General features: G+C 38.5%; 1 protein-coding gene across 1 annotated transcript; it reads left to right on the forward strand.

Annotated features, from left to right (window-relative positions):
• The first annotated feature begins 5988 nt into the window (after nt 1-5988).
• Nucleotides 5989-6479, forward strand: LOC148269124 (uncharacterized). Its single transcript, XM_088217060.1, has 2 exons — nt 5989-6193; nt 6295-6479. Exons 1-2 carry the CDS (start codon nt 5989-5991, stop codon nt 6477-6479), a joined length of 390 nt encoding a protein of 129 aa, XP_088073186.1.
• The last annotated feature ends 11629 nt before the right edge of the window (nt 6480-18108 follow it).

Here is an 18108-nt window from a genome sequence, read left to right on the forward strand (position 1 = left end):
ATTACTATAAAATATTTTAATAATATTTATCAGCTTATGTTTTTTTGTTACATTTTTATTACATTATTAAAAAAATCAACCCGATTACATCAATAAAGTTGACGAAAAATAAAATTTATAACAATGTAATAAAATAATTTGTTTACGTATTTTAAAAATCATATACGAGAAGTATGAAGCCTTACATCATCATTAACTAGTCTATTAAAAAACTTTAGGCATGCCTGATTTTTGTATAAAGAATTCTTTTAATTAGAAAAAGAAATTCAGGGGATCAATAAATTAATTTTTAATTTTTTAAAATATTGGTTTCAAATTAAAAAAAGAAACAAGCACTAAGAAATGAAGCACGTCCATGTTGCAAAAAGACATTCGCTGCCAGACTAAATTCCGCGCCTATAGAATAATCCTATACGTTTACAATCAATGCCAAAAAACCTTACACCAATACATACATACATACATACATACGTACTTGAGCCCTCTTACATCCTCCTTCAAAATACGTAATGTTTTGTATTGAACACTAAAAAGTTGTGGTTTTCAATAGTATTTATAAAGGTGATATTTCAATATGAGAGGATTTATAATTTTTTGTAATTCAAGTTTTTAACCCTTTTTAAGTTATAGGAAGTAAGACGTCTCATTTTTACTTAACATACTGTTTAAATAAATTTTAGTAATGTTTAGTTAATTAATATATGAGAATGACATTGATTGAATGTCAATGACACAATATGAAAATAACAATTTTTTTTTTTATATTTAAATGATTATATGTAATATTCGGGCCCAGAATTTAAACCAGAATTAATTTTAAAGTTTTTAAAAAATGTATTAAAATATAATTTTTAAATTTTTAAATTTTGTTTAATGTAAAATTAGAGAAAAAAATAGGTTGATGATGAAATTGAAAATAATTTTAAGAAAAAGTGGTAAAAATTTGGGTTCAAATTGTATTTTTTTAAAAAAAATCAGAAATTGATAGTGAAAATACAATTAAGAAAAATTGCACCACGTAAGACTGCTCAGTCAGCAGTCCAGACGAACCGAAGCACGACACGTGGCAAGGCACGCTGACTCGATGCCACGCGGGAGGCCACTCTGGCAATCCGTGTGCCCACGATCGGACGGCCTGGATGCATTCTCATGTGCGTAGACGGTTCGGATCCATTCCCTCCTCAGGTGCGATCGGACGATCACGATTAAATGCGATGAACGGTTCAGATTCGTTCTCTCTTTAAACGCGATCGTACGGTCGAGATCAAATCGCAATGAACAGTCTAGATTCATTTCTTCTTTAAACGCGATCAGACAGTCAAGACTTAAGGGAGACGTGGATAAATATCTCATTTCACACCGAATCCAAACCCTAGCCGCCAACCCCCTGCCGTAGAAGAAGCACCAATCGCCGAATAAGGGAGCCGCCTGCCGCCCACTGCCGCACCGGAGCCACCTCTGACCGCCAAAAAAGGTAAAAATTCTCTTATTCGCTCGGAATTTGATTTTGAACACCCCATGGCCAAATCAGAGCAAAAAGAATGGCGAATGAGCCGGAAACTGCAGAAAAAATTAAAAATCGCCTCCGATGAGCCCTTTCTCATTTTTCATTTTGTGTGATTTTTTCACCGTTGTGTTCACCGTTATGTTTTCTACAAGTTGACCGAAGAAAAATGTACAGCCGCGAAGGTGAGCCAGCGGAGTCACTGCACCGAAAAATTCTGCAGGGATGGGCATAAAAACAACCGAAACTGGCAAAAACTGGTCGAAACCAACCAGTTCGAGGCAAACTGCTGCTGTAAACGACGGTGCTATCGCCGTAGTCCGGTGGTGCCGTCGTCCCGAAATTTTAAAATTGATTGAAAAGGTTTTTAACTCCGATTTTAGATTTTTTATGGTATTTTTAGGTACGTAACGCGTGTTTTAATCTCCGCAGGAAAATTTAGGAAATCCGTGGATCGCCAGTAGGTGCAACTGAAAATTCGGTGTTTCAAACACCTATTCATGTAAGAATCCCTCACCTTGTTTTCTGTTATAGAATTAAAGTCTAATTATCAATAATACGGTATTTTGCATAATTTAGAAAGCTTTGAAAATTAATTATATATTACTAATGGAGTTAGAATCAGTTATTTATTATTGTTGTCATGTTTAAACGATTGTTTGATTTTACAGCTTTAAATGCATGATAATATACTGAAATTAGTAAAATGATTCAGTTGTATTTTCTTGATGCATATATTGTTTGTCTTGTATTGATTTACGGTTAAATTGTGAAACTAAAAGTTAAAGGTAAATAGAAAATTGATTGGTTAAGTGAATGAATGAATGAATGAAAACCTTACGGGATATCCTGGAAGATGGTGGATGGATCAGATATATAAAGAACTCTACCGTAAACATTGCCTCATACCGTATGGGGTATCGAAGATTGTTATTTTTGGCGCTCATACTGGATGAGGTATAGAGACGACCCGTTTCACCCTCATACTGGACATGGTATTTTTGACACTCATACGGGACGTGGTATGGGGACGGCCGGTTAGTTAACAAAGTTGAATGTTAGTTCACGCGTAGTGGTATATTCCTATGGACCCCCATGAATACCAGTAAACAAATAAAAATGGAAAGTTGTTATGCTTACTTACTTGAATATGAGATTATGATGTTGTTAAGCTATTGTCTCTATAGGTCGGTTTTGGAAATCTCGCAACAGTAAGTATGCAATAAATGGTTTTACTTATGATAAATGAATTTACTTAAATTAAGAGCTCAATTGGTTGTTTTTATAATTTTTACCAACCTTCATTTTTTGTATCAGTGAGTAGTGTGATATTCTTAATGGGGTAGTGTAGCTCATCCCTTTATTAACTATTTCAGATTAAGAGGACTAAGACCTAAATCCTGATCAACAAGAGAGTTGTGAATGATTCACCATCTGAACTCCTTCAAAAGCTAGTGAAGGTCGTTCTAAGATGCTCAGTTATTTACTTTTCGTTTATTTTTTTTTTATTTTCAATTGTTCTTTTAGAAGGGACATTCTCGTAACCTTATTGGGCATTCTAAATTATTATGTAAGGAGTGTAAACCCTAAACTTTATTGTTTCGATTCTGCATTCAATTCATGTCTTTATCTCCTTTTTAGTTCTGGGCCGTTACAGTTGATATCAGAGTCGCATTTCTTGAAATCATTCTTTACACAAAGACTTAAAAATACCAAATAGGAACTATCGTTCAACACTTCCTTATAAAAAATAAGTAGAAAGACACGAGGAGATGAGGTCCATTACTGAACATGACAACCCGAAATGGGTCGCTTCGATGCAACTCTACTCCTCTATCGTATCATTCGACACTGTCACAATATAATTCGGATCCCCCACCGTATCATCTAGCACCGTTATAGGGCCATCCGGTCCCTCTCCAGCAACATCTGGCCCCTTTTTCGCGGGACTCGGTTTCACCCATGATGGACTTGATAAAGATTGACACGGGGGACCCTGATGTATTTTCAAGAATGAACTGGTTAGCGATGTATCATGCCACCGTGGAATGTTTCTATGATAAAAATTGTATTTAAGCCTCCTAACAAAGAGTCATTTACAAGTTAATAAAAGTTTCGAATATTATTCTCCCTTAATAAATTCCTTAGTACATAGCGTTTTAACTCGATTGTTTTCTCTACAATATACAAACTTAAGAAAAAATTTATATTCAAGAGATCTCGATAGTCCAAGACTTTTCGAATGTGTTTCTTGATGAACCTCTCGGGCCACTAGTGGATAGAGAAGTTGAGTTCACCACAAACCTTCAGTCTGGTACGCAGCCTATCTCATTTTTTCCTTACCGAATGAGTCATGTAGAAATAGAAAAGTTGAGAAAATAGATCAAGAAATTGCAAGACAGTGGGTTCATCCGACACCGTGTTTCTCCTTGGCATGCTGGAGTCCCATTTGCAAGGAATGAGAAATAGGACGTTAAGGTTATGTATTGACTACAGGGGACTGAACATGGTCACAATCAAGAACAAGTACCCCTCCAGGATCGATGACCTTTTTGATCAATTGTAGGGTGCCCAGGTCTTCTCCAAAATAGATCTGCGTTTAGGTTACCATCAGGTAAAGATTAAGGTAGAATACATTCCCAAAACACATTTTGAACTAGGTACGAATACTATGAGTTCCTGGTCATGCCGTTTGAACTAACCAACGCACCAACCATCTTCATAGATTTGATGAACAGGATTTTCAGACAATTTTTATATCAGTTCCTCATTGTATTTATCGATGATATCTTATTCTTTTAAAAAAGAAGAGAGGAACACGCTCACCATCTGACTCAGGTTTTGCAGATTCTCAAAGAAAAGAAGTTGTATGCAAAGTTGAATAAGTGTGAGTTCTGTCTCGAGCATACTACATTCTTAGGGCATATCATATCAAGTGATGGAGTGTCAGTGAACCCCGAAAAAATTAAGGCAGTGCTCGGCTGAGAAAAATTGATCTTGATCAAGGAGATTCGTAGCTTTCTGGGGATGACAGATTATTACCGCAGGTTTGTCGAAGGATTTTCTAGCCTAACTGCTCTATTGACTTGGCTCACAAAGAAGAACGTCAAGTTTGAGTAGAATGAGGACTATGAAAGGAGTTTTTCAGAACTAAAGTAGTAGTTGACTACTGCACTTGTGTTGGCCTTGCTGAGCAAAATAGGTGGATATACAGTTTATAGTGATGCCTCTTACCTGGGGTTGAGTTGTGTTTTGATACAGCATGGGAATATCATGGTCTATGGGTCCAAGCAGTTAAAGAATCATGAGAAAAACTACCCTATCCATGACTTAAAACTTGCCGCGATTATTCACGCATTGAAGATTTGGCACCATTACTTGTATGGGGAGACATTTTAGATTTATACCGACCATAAGAGCTTGAAACACATATTCACTCAAAAAGATCTCAACATGCGTTAAAGAAGATTGATAGAACTCTTCAAGAACTACGATTACAACATCTTATATCACCCGGGCAAGGGTAACATGGTAGCCGACACACTCAGCAGAAAAAGTGCAAGTATATTAGCTCACTTAATTGTTTCAGAATGTAGGGTAATAGGGGTCGCACAACAAGTTCGACTTCAGGACCTGAAGAGAGTTATATGTTTGGCCCACCTGACTGTTCAACCTGAGTTGATCTAGAGAATAAAGGAAGCTCAATCCATCGATTCCACCCTAGTAGCCCTATAGAAAGATGCAAAATAGGGAGTAAATCCATAATTTTGAGTCTCTGCCGATTGGTTGTTTAGATTTCAGAACAAGGTGTGTGTTTCATGTGACAGTGAGCTGAAAATGACATCATGACAGATGCTCATAGCTCAAAATTTATCATGCATCCCAAAAGCACTAAGATGTATCGAAGTATCCGATCTCGATTTTAGTAGAACATGATGAAAAAAGAGGTAGCTAACTTTATTTTCAAGTGTCTAGTGTGTCAGCAAGTCAAGGCAGAACATCAACGCCCAGGTGTGCTACTTCAACCACTACCGATTCCAGAGTAAAAATGAGAACACATCACAATGAATTTTGTGACAGGATTGTCTAGGGCACGCTTAGGGTATGATGCCATTTGGGTAATTGTTGACCGACTCACCAAGTCTTCCCACTTATTGGCCATCAAGATGACCGACTCCTTGGACAAGTTAGTAAGAAAGTATATCCAGGAGATAGTCAAGTTACATGAAGTGCCAATGACAATAGTATTTGATAGGGACCCCAGGTTCACTTTTCGGTTCTGGTCTAGTTTTCAGCATGCCATGTAAATGAAACTGTCCCTTAGTACCGCATTCCACCCTCAGACCGGTAGACAATCAGAAAAAACGATCCACACACTGGAGGATATGCTCTGAGCTTGTGTTTTTGACTTCGAGACCCATTGGGATGATCATTTACCCTTAATAGAGTTTGCCTACAATAACAATTATCAATCAAGTATCGGCATGGCTCCGTATGAGGCGTTATATGGTCGTCCATGCAAATCGTCGATCTGTTGGGAAGAGGTGAGTGATAGAAAATTATTCGGTTTAGATCTCGTGGAAGAGACTACAGCCAAAATAGTTAAAATCGGGAAGAACATTCAGATGGCTCAAAGCAGGCAGAATAGTTATGTGGATACCTGGATAAGGGATTTGGAATTCGAGAAAGGTGATCGAGTGTTCCTTAAAATCATTCCTTTTAAAAAAATCAATAAGTTTGATAAAAGGATGAAACTAAATCTCTGGTTATTGAGCCATTTGAAATCTTAGAAAGAATTGGCATCGCCACCTATAAACTGACACTACCTCCAAAACTATCCAATGTCCATAATGTGTTTTATGTGTCCATGTTACGCAAGTACAATTCGGACCCCTCTCACATTTTGGCCCGCGAGCCCCTTTCACTCCAGGCGAAACTGTCATATGAGGAGGTACCGGTGGGCATTGTGGACTGAAAGAGTAGAGACTTCGTAACCAAAAAATTCCATTCGTTAAGATCCTATGGCAGAATCACACACATAGAGAGGCCACATAGGAGTTAGAATCAGATTTCAGAACTTAGTATCCCCAACTGTTTGATTGAGTGAGAGAAAGACAAATTTGAGGGAACAAATTTCTTTTACGGGAGGGAAAGTTGTAATATCCAAGTCTGGAATTTGACCTAAGATTAATTTTAAAGTTTTAAAAAAATATATAAAAATATAATTTTTAAATTTTTAAATTTTGTTTAATGTAAAATTAGGTAAAAAAAAATAGGTTGACGATGAAATTAAAAATAATTTTGGAAAAAATTGGTGAAAATTTGGGTTCGGATGGTATTTTTGAAAGAAAAATAAAAAATTGGGGTCAAAACGTAATTAAAAAAATTTACGCCACGTAGGACTGCCCAGTCAGAAGTCGTGATGAACCGAAGCGCACTGCGTGGCAAGCCTCACTGACTCGGTGCCATGCGGGAGGCCACACTGGCAATCTACGTACCTGCAATCGGATGGTCTGGATGCATTCTCACGCGCGTGGATGGTCCAGATCCGTTCCCTCCTTAAGCGTGATCAGACGCTCGCAATTAAACGCGATGAACGACCAAGATTTGTTCCCTCTTTAAACACGATCGAACGGTCAAGGTCAAATTGCAATGAATGGTTCATATTCATTTTCTCTTTAAACGCAATCGTACGGTCGATGTCAAATCGTGATGAATGGTCTAGATTCATTTTTTTTAAAACACGATCGGACGGTCGAGATTAAACGTAATGAATGATCCAGATTTAAGGGAGACAGATATAAATATCTCACTTCAAATCGAACCTAAACCCTAGTTGCCAGCCCTTCGCCGGAGAAGGGAGTCAAACGCCTCCCGCTGCCGCGCCGGAGCCATCTCCGACTGCCAAAAAAGGTAAAAAAAATTTTATTTGCTCGGAAATTATTTTGAACACCCCCATGGCGAAAATCAGAGCAAAAATAACGACGGATGAACCGAAAACTGCAGGTAAAACTCGGTAATGCCATCACAGAAAAAATCAAAAATTGCTTCCGATGAGTCCCTTCCCGTTTTTCATTTCATGCGATTTTTCCACCGTTGTATTCACTGTTGTTTTTTCTACAGGTGGACTGAGGAAAAATAACCAGCCGCGAAGGTGAGCCGATGAAGGTGCTGCCCCAGAAAATTTCGCCGCTGGTAAATTTTTATTTTTCAATTTTTTCCGGCTAACCAAGACTCCTTAATGTGTTTTCTCGCAGAAATGGGTATAAAACTGACCAAAACTGACCAGAACTAGCAGAAAATGGCCATTCTGTCGCAAACCACCACCGCGGACGACGGTGTCATCGCTGAAGCACGATGGTGCTGCCCTGCCGAAATTTTGAAATTGGCCAAAAAAGGTTTTTAACACCGATTTTAGATTTTTTGGGATATTTTTATGTACATGAAGCGTGTTTTAATCTCAATAGAAAAATTCAAAAAACTTGTGGACCGCTAGTAGGCGCAACTAAAAGTTCAGTGTTTCGAACGCCGATTCGGGTAAGAATCACTCAACTTATTCTTTCTTATAGAATTGAAGTTTATTTATTAATAATACGATATTTTGTATAATTTAAAAAGTTTCGATAATTAATTACATGTTACTAATGAAGGCAGAATCGGTTATTTATTATTGTTGTCATATTTAACCGATCGGTTGATTTTACAGGTTTAAATGCATGATAATATACTGGAATTGGTAAAATGATTCAGTTGTATTTTCTTGATGCATGTATTATTTATCTTGCGATGATTTATGATTAAATTGTAAAACTGAAAATTGTAGATAAATAGAAAACTGATTTGTTAAGTAAATGAAAGAATGGTAACCTTACTGGATATCCTGAGAGATGGTAGATAGACCGGGTACATAAGAAATTATACCGTGAACGTCGCCTCATACCGGAGGGGGCATCGAGGATTTGTATTTTTGGCGCTCATACCTGACAAGGTATGTGGATGACCCATTTCACCCTCATACCGAACGAGTTATTGAAGGATAGTATTTTTGGCGCTCATACTAGACGAGATATGGGGACAACCGGTTAGTTGACAATGTTGGATGTTAGTTCACGTGTAATGGGACATCCTTATGGACCCCCATAGATACCAGTAAGCAAATAAAAATGAAAAGTTGTTATTCTTGCTTACTTGAATATGAGATTATGATGTTGTTGAACTATTGTCTCTATAGGTTGGTTTTAAAAATCTTACAAAGGTAAGTATGCAATAAATGATTTTACTTATGATAATAATTTTATTTAAATTAAGAGTTCCGTTGGTTGTTTTTATGATTTTTACCAACATTCATTTTCTGTATCGGTGAGTAGTGTGATATTCTTACTAGGGTAGTATAGCTCACCCCTTTATTAACTGTTTCAGATTAAGAGGACCAAAACCCAAATCCTGATCAACAAGAGAGTTGTGAATAGTTTATTATCTAGACTCCTTCAAAAACTAGTGAAGGTAGTCCTAAGATGCTCAATTGTTTACTTTTAATTTATTTTTTTTATTTTCGTTTTTCTTTTAGAATGGACATTCTCGTAGTCCTATTAAGCATTCTAAATTATTGTGTAAGAAATGTAAACCCTAAACTTTATTATTTCGTTTCCGCATTCAATTCATGTATTTATCTCATTTTCAGTTCTGGGCCATTACAGTTGGTATCAGAGTCGCGTTCTTCGGAACTATTCCTTACACAAAGACTTAAAAATACGAAATACAAATTATCGCCCAACCATTCCTTGTAAAAAACAAGTAGAAAGATACGAGGACATGAGGTCCATTATTGAACATAGCAACCTGAAACAAGTTGCTTTGAGAGGATGTCAATAAGTTTTTCGAAATTTTAAAGAGATTCATCTCTGCCCAGTGGGCCAGGGAAGTGAGGATGGAACTATTTGACCCTCTACCACTTCAACACTATGAGCCACCCCTATAACGAGAGGATTTAACGCCACCTTGATGTAACTCTACTCCTCCGTCGTATCATCTGACACTGTCACAATATAATTTAGAGCCCCCACCATATCATCTGGCATTGTTACAAGGCCACCCGGTTCCTCTCCAGCAACATCTGGCCCCTCTTCCACAGGACTCAGTTTCACCCATGATGGACTTGATAAAGATTGACACAGGGGGACCCAGATGTATTTTCAAGAATGAATTAGTTAGCGACATATCACACCACCGTGCGTTGGTTTCACAAGAAAAATTGTATTTAAGCCTCATAATAAAGAGTTATTTACAAGCTAATAAAAGTTTCGAATATTATTCTCCCTTAACAAATTCTTTAGTACATAGCGCTTTAAGTCGATTATTTTCTCTACAATATACAAACTTAAGAAAGGAATTTGTATTCAAGAAATCTTAGTAGTCTGAGACTTTTCAGATGTATTTTCTGATGAACTTCCTGGACCACCAGTGGACAGGGAAGTTGAGTTCACCACAAACCTTCAGTCTGGTACGCAGCTTATCTCAGTTTTTCCTTACCGAAGGAGTCATGTAGAAATAGAAGAGTTGAGTAAATAGATCAAGAAATTACATGACAATAGGTTCATCTGACACCGTGTTTCTCCTTGGAGTGCTGGAGTCCCATTTGTAAGGAATGAGAGATGGGACGTTAAGGTTATTTATTGACTACAGGAGACTGAACAGGGTCACGATCAAGAACAAGTACCCCTTCCAGGATCGATGACCTTTTTGATCAGTTGTAGGGTGCCCAGGCCTTCTCCAAAATAGATATGCGTTTAGGTTACTATCAGGTAAAGATCAAGGCAGAAGACATTCCCAAAATAATTTTTCGAACCAGGTACAGACACTATGAGTTCCTGGTCATGCTGTATGGACTAATCAATGCACCAGCCATCTTCATGGATTTGATGAACATGGTTTTCAGATAATTCCTGAATCAGTTCGTCATTGTATTTATCGATGATATCCTGGTCTATTCAAAAAGTAGAGAGGAACACGCTCACCATCTGACTCAGGTTTTGCAGGTTCTTAGAAAAAATAACTTGTATGCAAAGTTGAGTAAGTGTTGGTTCTACCTCGAGCAGACTATCTTCCTAGGGCATACCATATCAAGGGATGGAGTGTCAGTAAACTCTGAAAAAGTTGAGACAGTGCTCGGCTGGGAAAAATTGACATCGGTCAAGGAGATTTATAGCTTTCTAGGGATGACAGGTTATTACCGCAGATTTTTCGAATGATTTTCTTGCCTAGCTGCTCCTTTGACTCGGCTCACGAAAAAGAGTATCAAGTTTGAGTGGAGTGAGGACTATAAAAGAAGTTTCTCAGAACTAAAAAGCAGTTGACTACTGCACCTGTGTTGGGTTTGCTGAGCGGGACAGATGGATATACAGTTTATAGTGATGCCTCCTACTTGGGGTTGGGTTGTGTCTTGATACAACATGGGAAGGTCATATCCTATGGGTCTACGCAGTTGAAGAGTCATAAGAAAAACTACCCCACCCATGACTTAGAACTTGCCGCGATTATCTGCGCCTTGAAGACTTAGTACCATTACTTGTATGGGGAGACTTTTTATATCTATACCGACTATAAGAGCTTGAAAAATATATTCACTCAAAAGGATCTCAACATGTATCAGAGAAGATGGATAGAACTCCTCAAGGACTACAATTGCAACATCTTGTATCACTCATATAAGGGCAACGTGGTAGTCGACACACTCAACAAAAAAAAGTAAGGTATATTAGCTCACCTAATAGTTTCAGAATGTAAAGTAATAGGGGTCACACAATAGGTACGACTTCAGGACCTGAAGAGAGTTGCATGTTTGGCCCACCTAACTGTTTAAACTGAGTTGATTCAGAGAATAAAGGAAGCTTAATCAGTCGATTCCACCCTTGCAGCCCTTAAGAAAGATGAAGAACAGGGAGAAAATTCAGAATTTTGAGTATCTGCTGATGAGTTGCTTAGATTTCAGGATATGGTGTGTTTTTATGTGACAATGAGCTGAAAAATGACATCATGATAGATGCTCATAACTCAAAATTTGTCATATATCCTGGAAGCACTAAGATGTATCAAAGTATTTGATCCTGATTTTGGTGGAACATGATGAAAATAGAGGTAACCGACTTTGTTTCCAAGTGTCTGGTGTGTCAGTAAGTCAAGGTAGGGCATCAACGCCCAAGCGGGCTACTTGAGCCACTACTGATTCCGGAGTAGAAGTGGGAACACATCACAATGGATTTCGTGACAGGATTGTCTAGGGCACACTCGGGGCATGATGCCATTTGGGTAATTATTGACCGACTCACCAAGTCTTTCCACTTCTTGACCATCAAGATGACCGACTCCTTGGACAAGTTAATAAGAATGCATATTGGGGAGATAGTTAGGTTATATGGAATGCCAATGATAGTAGTATCTGACAGGGACCTCATGTTCACTTCTCAGTTCTGGTCTAGTTTTCAATAAGTCATGGGAACGAAACTGTCTCTTAGTACCGCATTCCACCCTCAAACCGATGAACAATCAGAAAGAACGATCCACACACTAGAGAATATGCTCTGAGCTTGTGTTCTTAACTTCGGGGGCCATTAGGATGATCATTTACCCTTAATAGAGTTCGCCTACAATAATAGCTACTAAGAAAGTATCGGCATAGCTCCGTACGAGGCATTATATGGTCGTCTATGCAGATCACCGATCTATTGGAAAGAGGTGGGTGATAGAAAATTATTCAATCCAGATCTTGTGGAGGAGACTACAACAAAAATAATTAAGATCAGGAAGAACATCCAGACGACTCAAAGCAGACAAAAGAGTTATGCGGATACTTGGAGGAGGGATTTGGAATTCGAGAAAGGTGATCAGATGTTCCTTAAAATTACTCATTTTAAGAAAATCAGTAGGTTTGGTAAGAGGAAAAAACTAAATCCTCGATTTATTGGGGCATTTGAAATTTTAGACAGAATTGGCACCGTCGCCTACAGACTAGCATTACCTCCAGAATTATCCAAGGTCCATAATGTTTTTTATGTGTCCATGTTACGCAAGTACAGTATGGACTCCTCACATCTTGGCCCACAAGCCCTTTTCACTCAAGGAGGATTTGTCCTATGAGGAGGTACTGGTGGGTATTGTGGACAGAAAGAGTAGAGTACTCCGCAACTGAGAAATTTTCTTCATTAAGGTCCTATGGTAGAATCACAAACAGAGAGAGGCAACATGGAATATAGAATCAGACTTTAGAGCCCAGTATCTCCAACTGTTTAATTGAGTGGAAGGAAGACAAATTTGATAAACAAAATTTCTTTTAAGGGGAGGAGAGTTGTAATATCCGGGTTCAGAATTTGGCTTGGGATTAATTCTAAAGTTTAAAAAAATGTATACAAATATAATTTTTAAATTTTTAAATTTTGTTTAATGTAAAATTAGAAAAAAAAATAGGTTGAAGATGAAATTAAAAATAATTTTAGAAAAAAGTAGTAAAAATTTGGGTTCGGATAGTATTTTTTTTAAAAAAATTAGAAACTAGGGGTTAAAACGTAATTAAAAAAATTATACCACGTAGGACCGCCCAGTCAGCAGCTCCAATGAACTGAAATGCGCTGTGTTGTAAAACTCGCTTACTCGGTGCCATGCTGGCAATTTGTGTGCCTGTTATCGGACGACTCGGATGCGTTCCCGCGCAGGTGGACAGTTCGAATCCATTCCCTCCTTATGCACGATCGAACGGTCGTGATTAAACGCGATGAACACTCTAGATTCGTTGCATCTTTAAACGTGATCGTACGGTTGACATCAAATCGCGATGAACGGTCTAAATTCATTTCTTTTTTAATTGCAATCAGACGGTTGAGATCAAACGTGATGAATGACCCAGATTTAAAAGAGACAAGTATAAATATCTCACTTCACACTGAACCCAAACCCTAGCCACCAGTCCTCCGCCAGAAAAAAAGAACTAGTTGCTGGAGAAGGGAGCTGACCGCCGCCTGCCACCATGCTGGAGCCATATCCGACCGCCAAAAAGGTAAAAATTCTCATATTTGCTCAGAATTTGATTTTGAACACTTCCATGGTCAAATTAAAGGATAAAAAAATGGCATATGAGTCAGAAATCATGGGTAAAGTCCCCCGACGGTGCCACAGGAAAAATAAAAAAATCGCATCCGATGAGCCCCTTCTTGTTTTTTATTTCATACAATTTTTCTACCGTTGTGTTCATCGTTCTGTTTTCTACAGGTTGACCGAAAAAAATGCTCAACCACGAATGTGAGTAGGGGATCCCATTTCTGTACTGACGCAAAATATGCTTATGGGGCTCTATGTATTAACGAGCAGGGCTCGTCGAGGTATTTGTGCAAATAGGTATAATCCATGTAATCAAAAAAATTATCAAAATGAAAGAATCGTAGGGATGGGTAGAAAAATAGCCGAAACCGGCTAAAACTGGCCGAAAACGGCCAGTCCGAGGCAAACCGCCACTGCGGGTGGTGGAGCTGACGTCAGAGTACGGTGGTGCCGCCGTGCTGAAATTTCAAAATTGGCCAGAAAAGATTTTTAACACCGATATTGAGTTTTTTAGGGTATTTTTAGGTACGTAAATCATGTTTTAATCTCCGCAGAAAAATTCAGGAAACCCGGGGACCACTAGTAGGCGCAACTAAAAGTTTGGTGTTTCGAACACTGATTCGAGTAAGAATCCATCACCTTATTCAATTATCAATAATACGGTATTTTGCGTAATTTAGAAAGTTTCTATAATTAATTACAGGTTACTAATAGAGTCAGAATTAGTTATTTATTATTGTTATCCTATTTAGCTGATTGTTTGATTTTACAGCTTTAAATGCATGATAATATATTGAAATTGGTAAAATGATTCACTTGTGTTTTCTTGATGCATGTATTGTTTGTCTTGTGTTGATTTATTGCTAAATTGTGAAACTAAACATTAAAGGTAAACAGAAAACTGATTGGTTAAGTGAATGAATGAATAGTAGCCTTACTGAATATCCTAGGAGATGGTGGATGGACCGGGTACATAGGGAACCCTACTGTGAACGTCGCCTCATTTTAGACGGGGTATCGAGAATTGGTATTTTTGGCGCTCATACTGGACGGGGTATGAGAACGCCCTGTTTTACCCTCATATCGAATGAGGTATTGATGGATGATATTTTTGGCGCTCATACAAGACGGGGTAAGGGGACGACTGATTAGTTGATAATGTAACACCTAAGTGTTATTATTTTTATTTTTTAATTATTTGAATTTTTTAGATTTTTAATTAATTTAATTTGATTTAATTTAATTTAATTTCATGAAAATAAAAATAATAATAATGATAAAATTGGGTAAAAATATTATTTGGATTTAATTGAAATTGATTTTGGGAAAAAGGGGTGAAAATTTGGATTATGGGGGTGTTTTTGAAAAGAAAATCGAAAACCGGGAGTCAAAACACAATTTAGAAAAGTTGTGCCACGTCAGCACCCGCGTCAGCAGCCACGTCAGCACCCGCGTCAGCAGCCACGTCAGTAGCTCTGTCAGCAGCCTCGGCCAACCAGGACACGCCGCGTGGTAAGGAAACGCTGACCAAGGGACGGGCCACGTGGGCGATCCGTGTACGCGCGATCGGACGGCCTAGATCCGTTCCCGCGCGCACGGACGGCCCAGATCAAACGTGCGCACGGACGACCCAGATTCACGCGCACGGACGGCCCAGATTCAATCAGGCACAGACGGCCCAGATTGCATCGCGATGGACGGCCCAGATTTAATCAAAATTAAATCGCGATCGAACAGTCCAGATTTAATCTTGATGGACGGTTGAGATTAAAAGGCAAATGGTATAAATAACCCCATCCACACCTTACCACAAAAACCCTAGCCGCCAGTGTCTCGCTGGAGAAGAAGAACCAGACACCGGAGGAGCCGGCCGCCGCCACTCGCCGCCGCACCGGGGAAGTTTTCGACTGCTGATCGAGGTAAATTTTCTCCTCCTGGCTCGTTTTTCGATGCTGAGTCTGCCTATGGCCAAACCGAAGCCAAACCACCAGCCAAACGACCGAAAAACCTAGCTGAAGCCCAACGGCGCCGCCGCGCCCCTCCTCTGTTTTTGCCTCCGATGAGGCCCTTCCCGGCCTCCGTTCGATACAAATTTTATACCACTGTGATCTCTGTTCTTTTCTCTACAGGTTGATCGGAGCCAAACATCAAAACGCGACTCACGCCGGAGGAGCCGCCGCACCCAAGAGCACCGCCGCCGGTAAGTTTTAGTTTTTCGTGATTTTTTGGCCCATCGAGGGCCCTGGAGTTGTTTTATCGCAGGGACCGATGCAAGTGTGGCCGAATTCGGCAGAAAACGGCCAACCCGAGGTGAATCGCCGCCGCCGGAGCACGGCGGAGCCGCTGGCCGGAATTCCGATATTGGCCAAAAGGGGCCCTAGGTCTGATTTGGGATTTTTTGGGTCACGTGCAGGTACCAGTAGTGCTTTTCAGTTTTTCGAAAAAAATTCAAGGAAATTAGGGACAGCCCGTAGGCGCACTGTAGAGTCGATTTCATACCCCGAAACAAGGAAGGACCCCTCACCCTATTTTCTATCACGGTATTAAAGCTAAATAAATAATTAAACTGTACTGTGTGACTTTATAGATGCATAATTGATTAAGATTGCAAATGGAGCTCGAGTCTAATACAGTGTTGGTTTATTATTGTTTGATCTAATTTTCAGTATTAAATGCAGTATGATGTTTGTTGTAATTATGTTATGGTCTCGTATGCATGAATCATGGTTTCTTTTATTATGGTTTGTATTATGGTGAACTCGATATTGTGTTGTCTTATTTGGTGTCAATTACTAGTTTACATATTGTGTATGATTGGATGATTGAGATCAAGGAAAAAGATAAAAAGATTATGTGAATTGATGAGTGGATAATGTGGACAGCCTGACTAGACATCCTGGGAGATGGTAGACGGACCGGGTCCATAGGGAACCCTACTGGGAACGTGGTCTCTCATATCGGACGGGGTATGGAGATCTTATGTGTTTTGGCGCCCATACCGGACGGGGTATGGGGGCGACCCGTTTCACCCTCATACCGGACGGGGTATTGAGATTTATGGTTTTGGCGCCCATATCGGACGGGGTATGAAGACGACACGTTTCACCCTCATACCGGACGGGGTATTGAGGTTCATGGTTTTGGCGCCCATACCGGACGGGGTATGAGGACGACCCTGGAATCAGGTTGTAATGTTAATGGTTCACGGGCAGCGGGGACCCCCTATGGATCCCCATGGATACTAGTAGGCTAGTAAAAGAGGAAAATATGTTGTTTAATGATTGAAATGCAAAGACGTGGTAAGTGTTATGTTATACAGTTTATATGATTTCATGATGATGATAATGTTATTGCTTTCATATGTCGTTTTTATGGATCTCACCGAGGTAAGTGAACAGTAAAAGTTTTTATATTAATAAACGAGTTCGTTATAAATTATGCTCCATTGCTCATTTTTATTTTCTACCCACCTTTACTTTCGTGGCGGTGAGATAGTGTGATGTCTTTACTGGACTGGTGTAGCTCATTCCTTATTTAACTATTTCAGATCAGGAAGACATTGTTCCCGAGCCCGTTCCGCAAGAAGACGGCGAAGGGGACGCTTAAAGACTCCATAGTTATATTTATAGTTCTTATCTCGAGTATCTCTTTTAGTTAGTTTGTTCTTTTATGTTTTGAGTACGTTTTATTATTGTGTAAGGGATGTTAATCAAAATTTTTATTACACTTTCGCATTTGACATTTTTAATACATATATTTCATTTAAATTTCCGGGGCTGTTACAGATAAGGTTAGATGTTGATTCACGCGTACTGGGACATCCATATGGACCCCCATAGATACCAGTAGACAAATAAAAAAAAAAGTTGTTATTCTTGCTTTTTGAATATGAGATTATGATGTTGTTGAGCTATTTCCTTTATAAGTCGGTTTTGAAAATCTCGCAACGGTAAGTATGCAATAAATAGTTTTACTTATGATAAATGAATTTACTTAAATTAAAAACTCTATTAGTTATTTTAATGATTTTTATCAACTTTCATTTTTTGTATCGATGAGTAATATGATATTCTTATTGAGCTAATATAGCTCACCCCTTCATTAACTATTTCAAATTAAGAAAACCAAGACCTAGATCATGATTAACAAAAGAGTTGTGAATAGTTCACCAACCGGACTCCTTCAAAAGCTAGTGAAGGTCGTCATAAAATGCTCAATTGTTTATTTTTCGTTTATTTCTTTGATTTTCATTTGTTCTTTTAGAATGGACATTCTCGTAATTTTATTAGACATTCTAAATTATTGTGTAAGGAATATAAACCCTAAACTCTATTGTTTTACTTCCGCATTTAATTCATATCTTTATTTCATTTTCAGTTTCAGGCCGTTACATTGTATATTAATGTATGTTAATGACATTGTTTTATTTGGATGGTAAGATGATATAGTTGTATTTCAGTCAAATTATTAATTTATCACAACTTATTATATATAATAATAAATAGTATATAAGAAAT

This window comes from Carica papaya, chromosome 1 (assembly GCF_054855325.1).
Source record: "Carica papaya isolate Zhongbai chromosome 1, ASM5485532v1, whole genome shotgun sequence".
NCBI classification, from domain to species: domain Eukaryota; kingdom Viridiplantae; phylum Streptophyta; class Magnoliopsida; order Brassicales; family Caricaceae; genus Carica; species Carica papaya.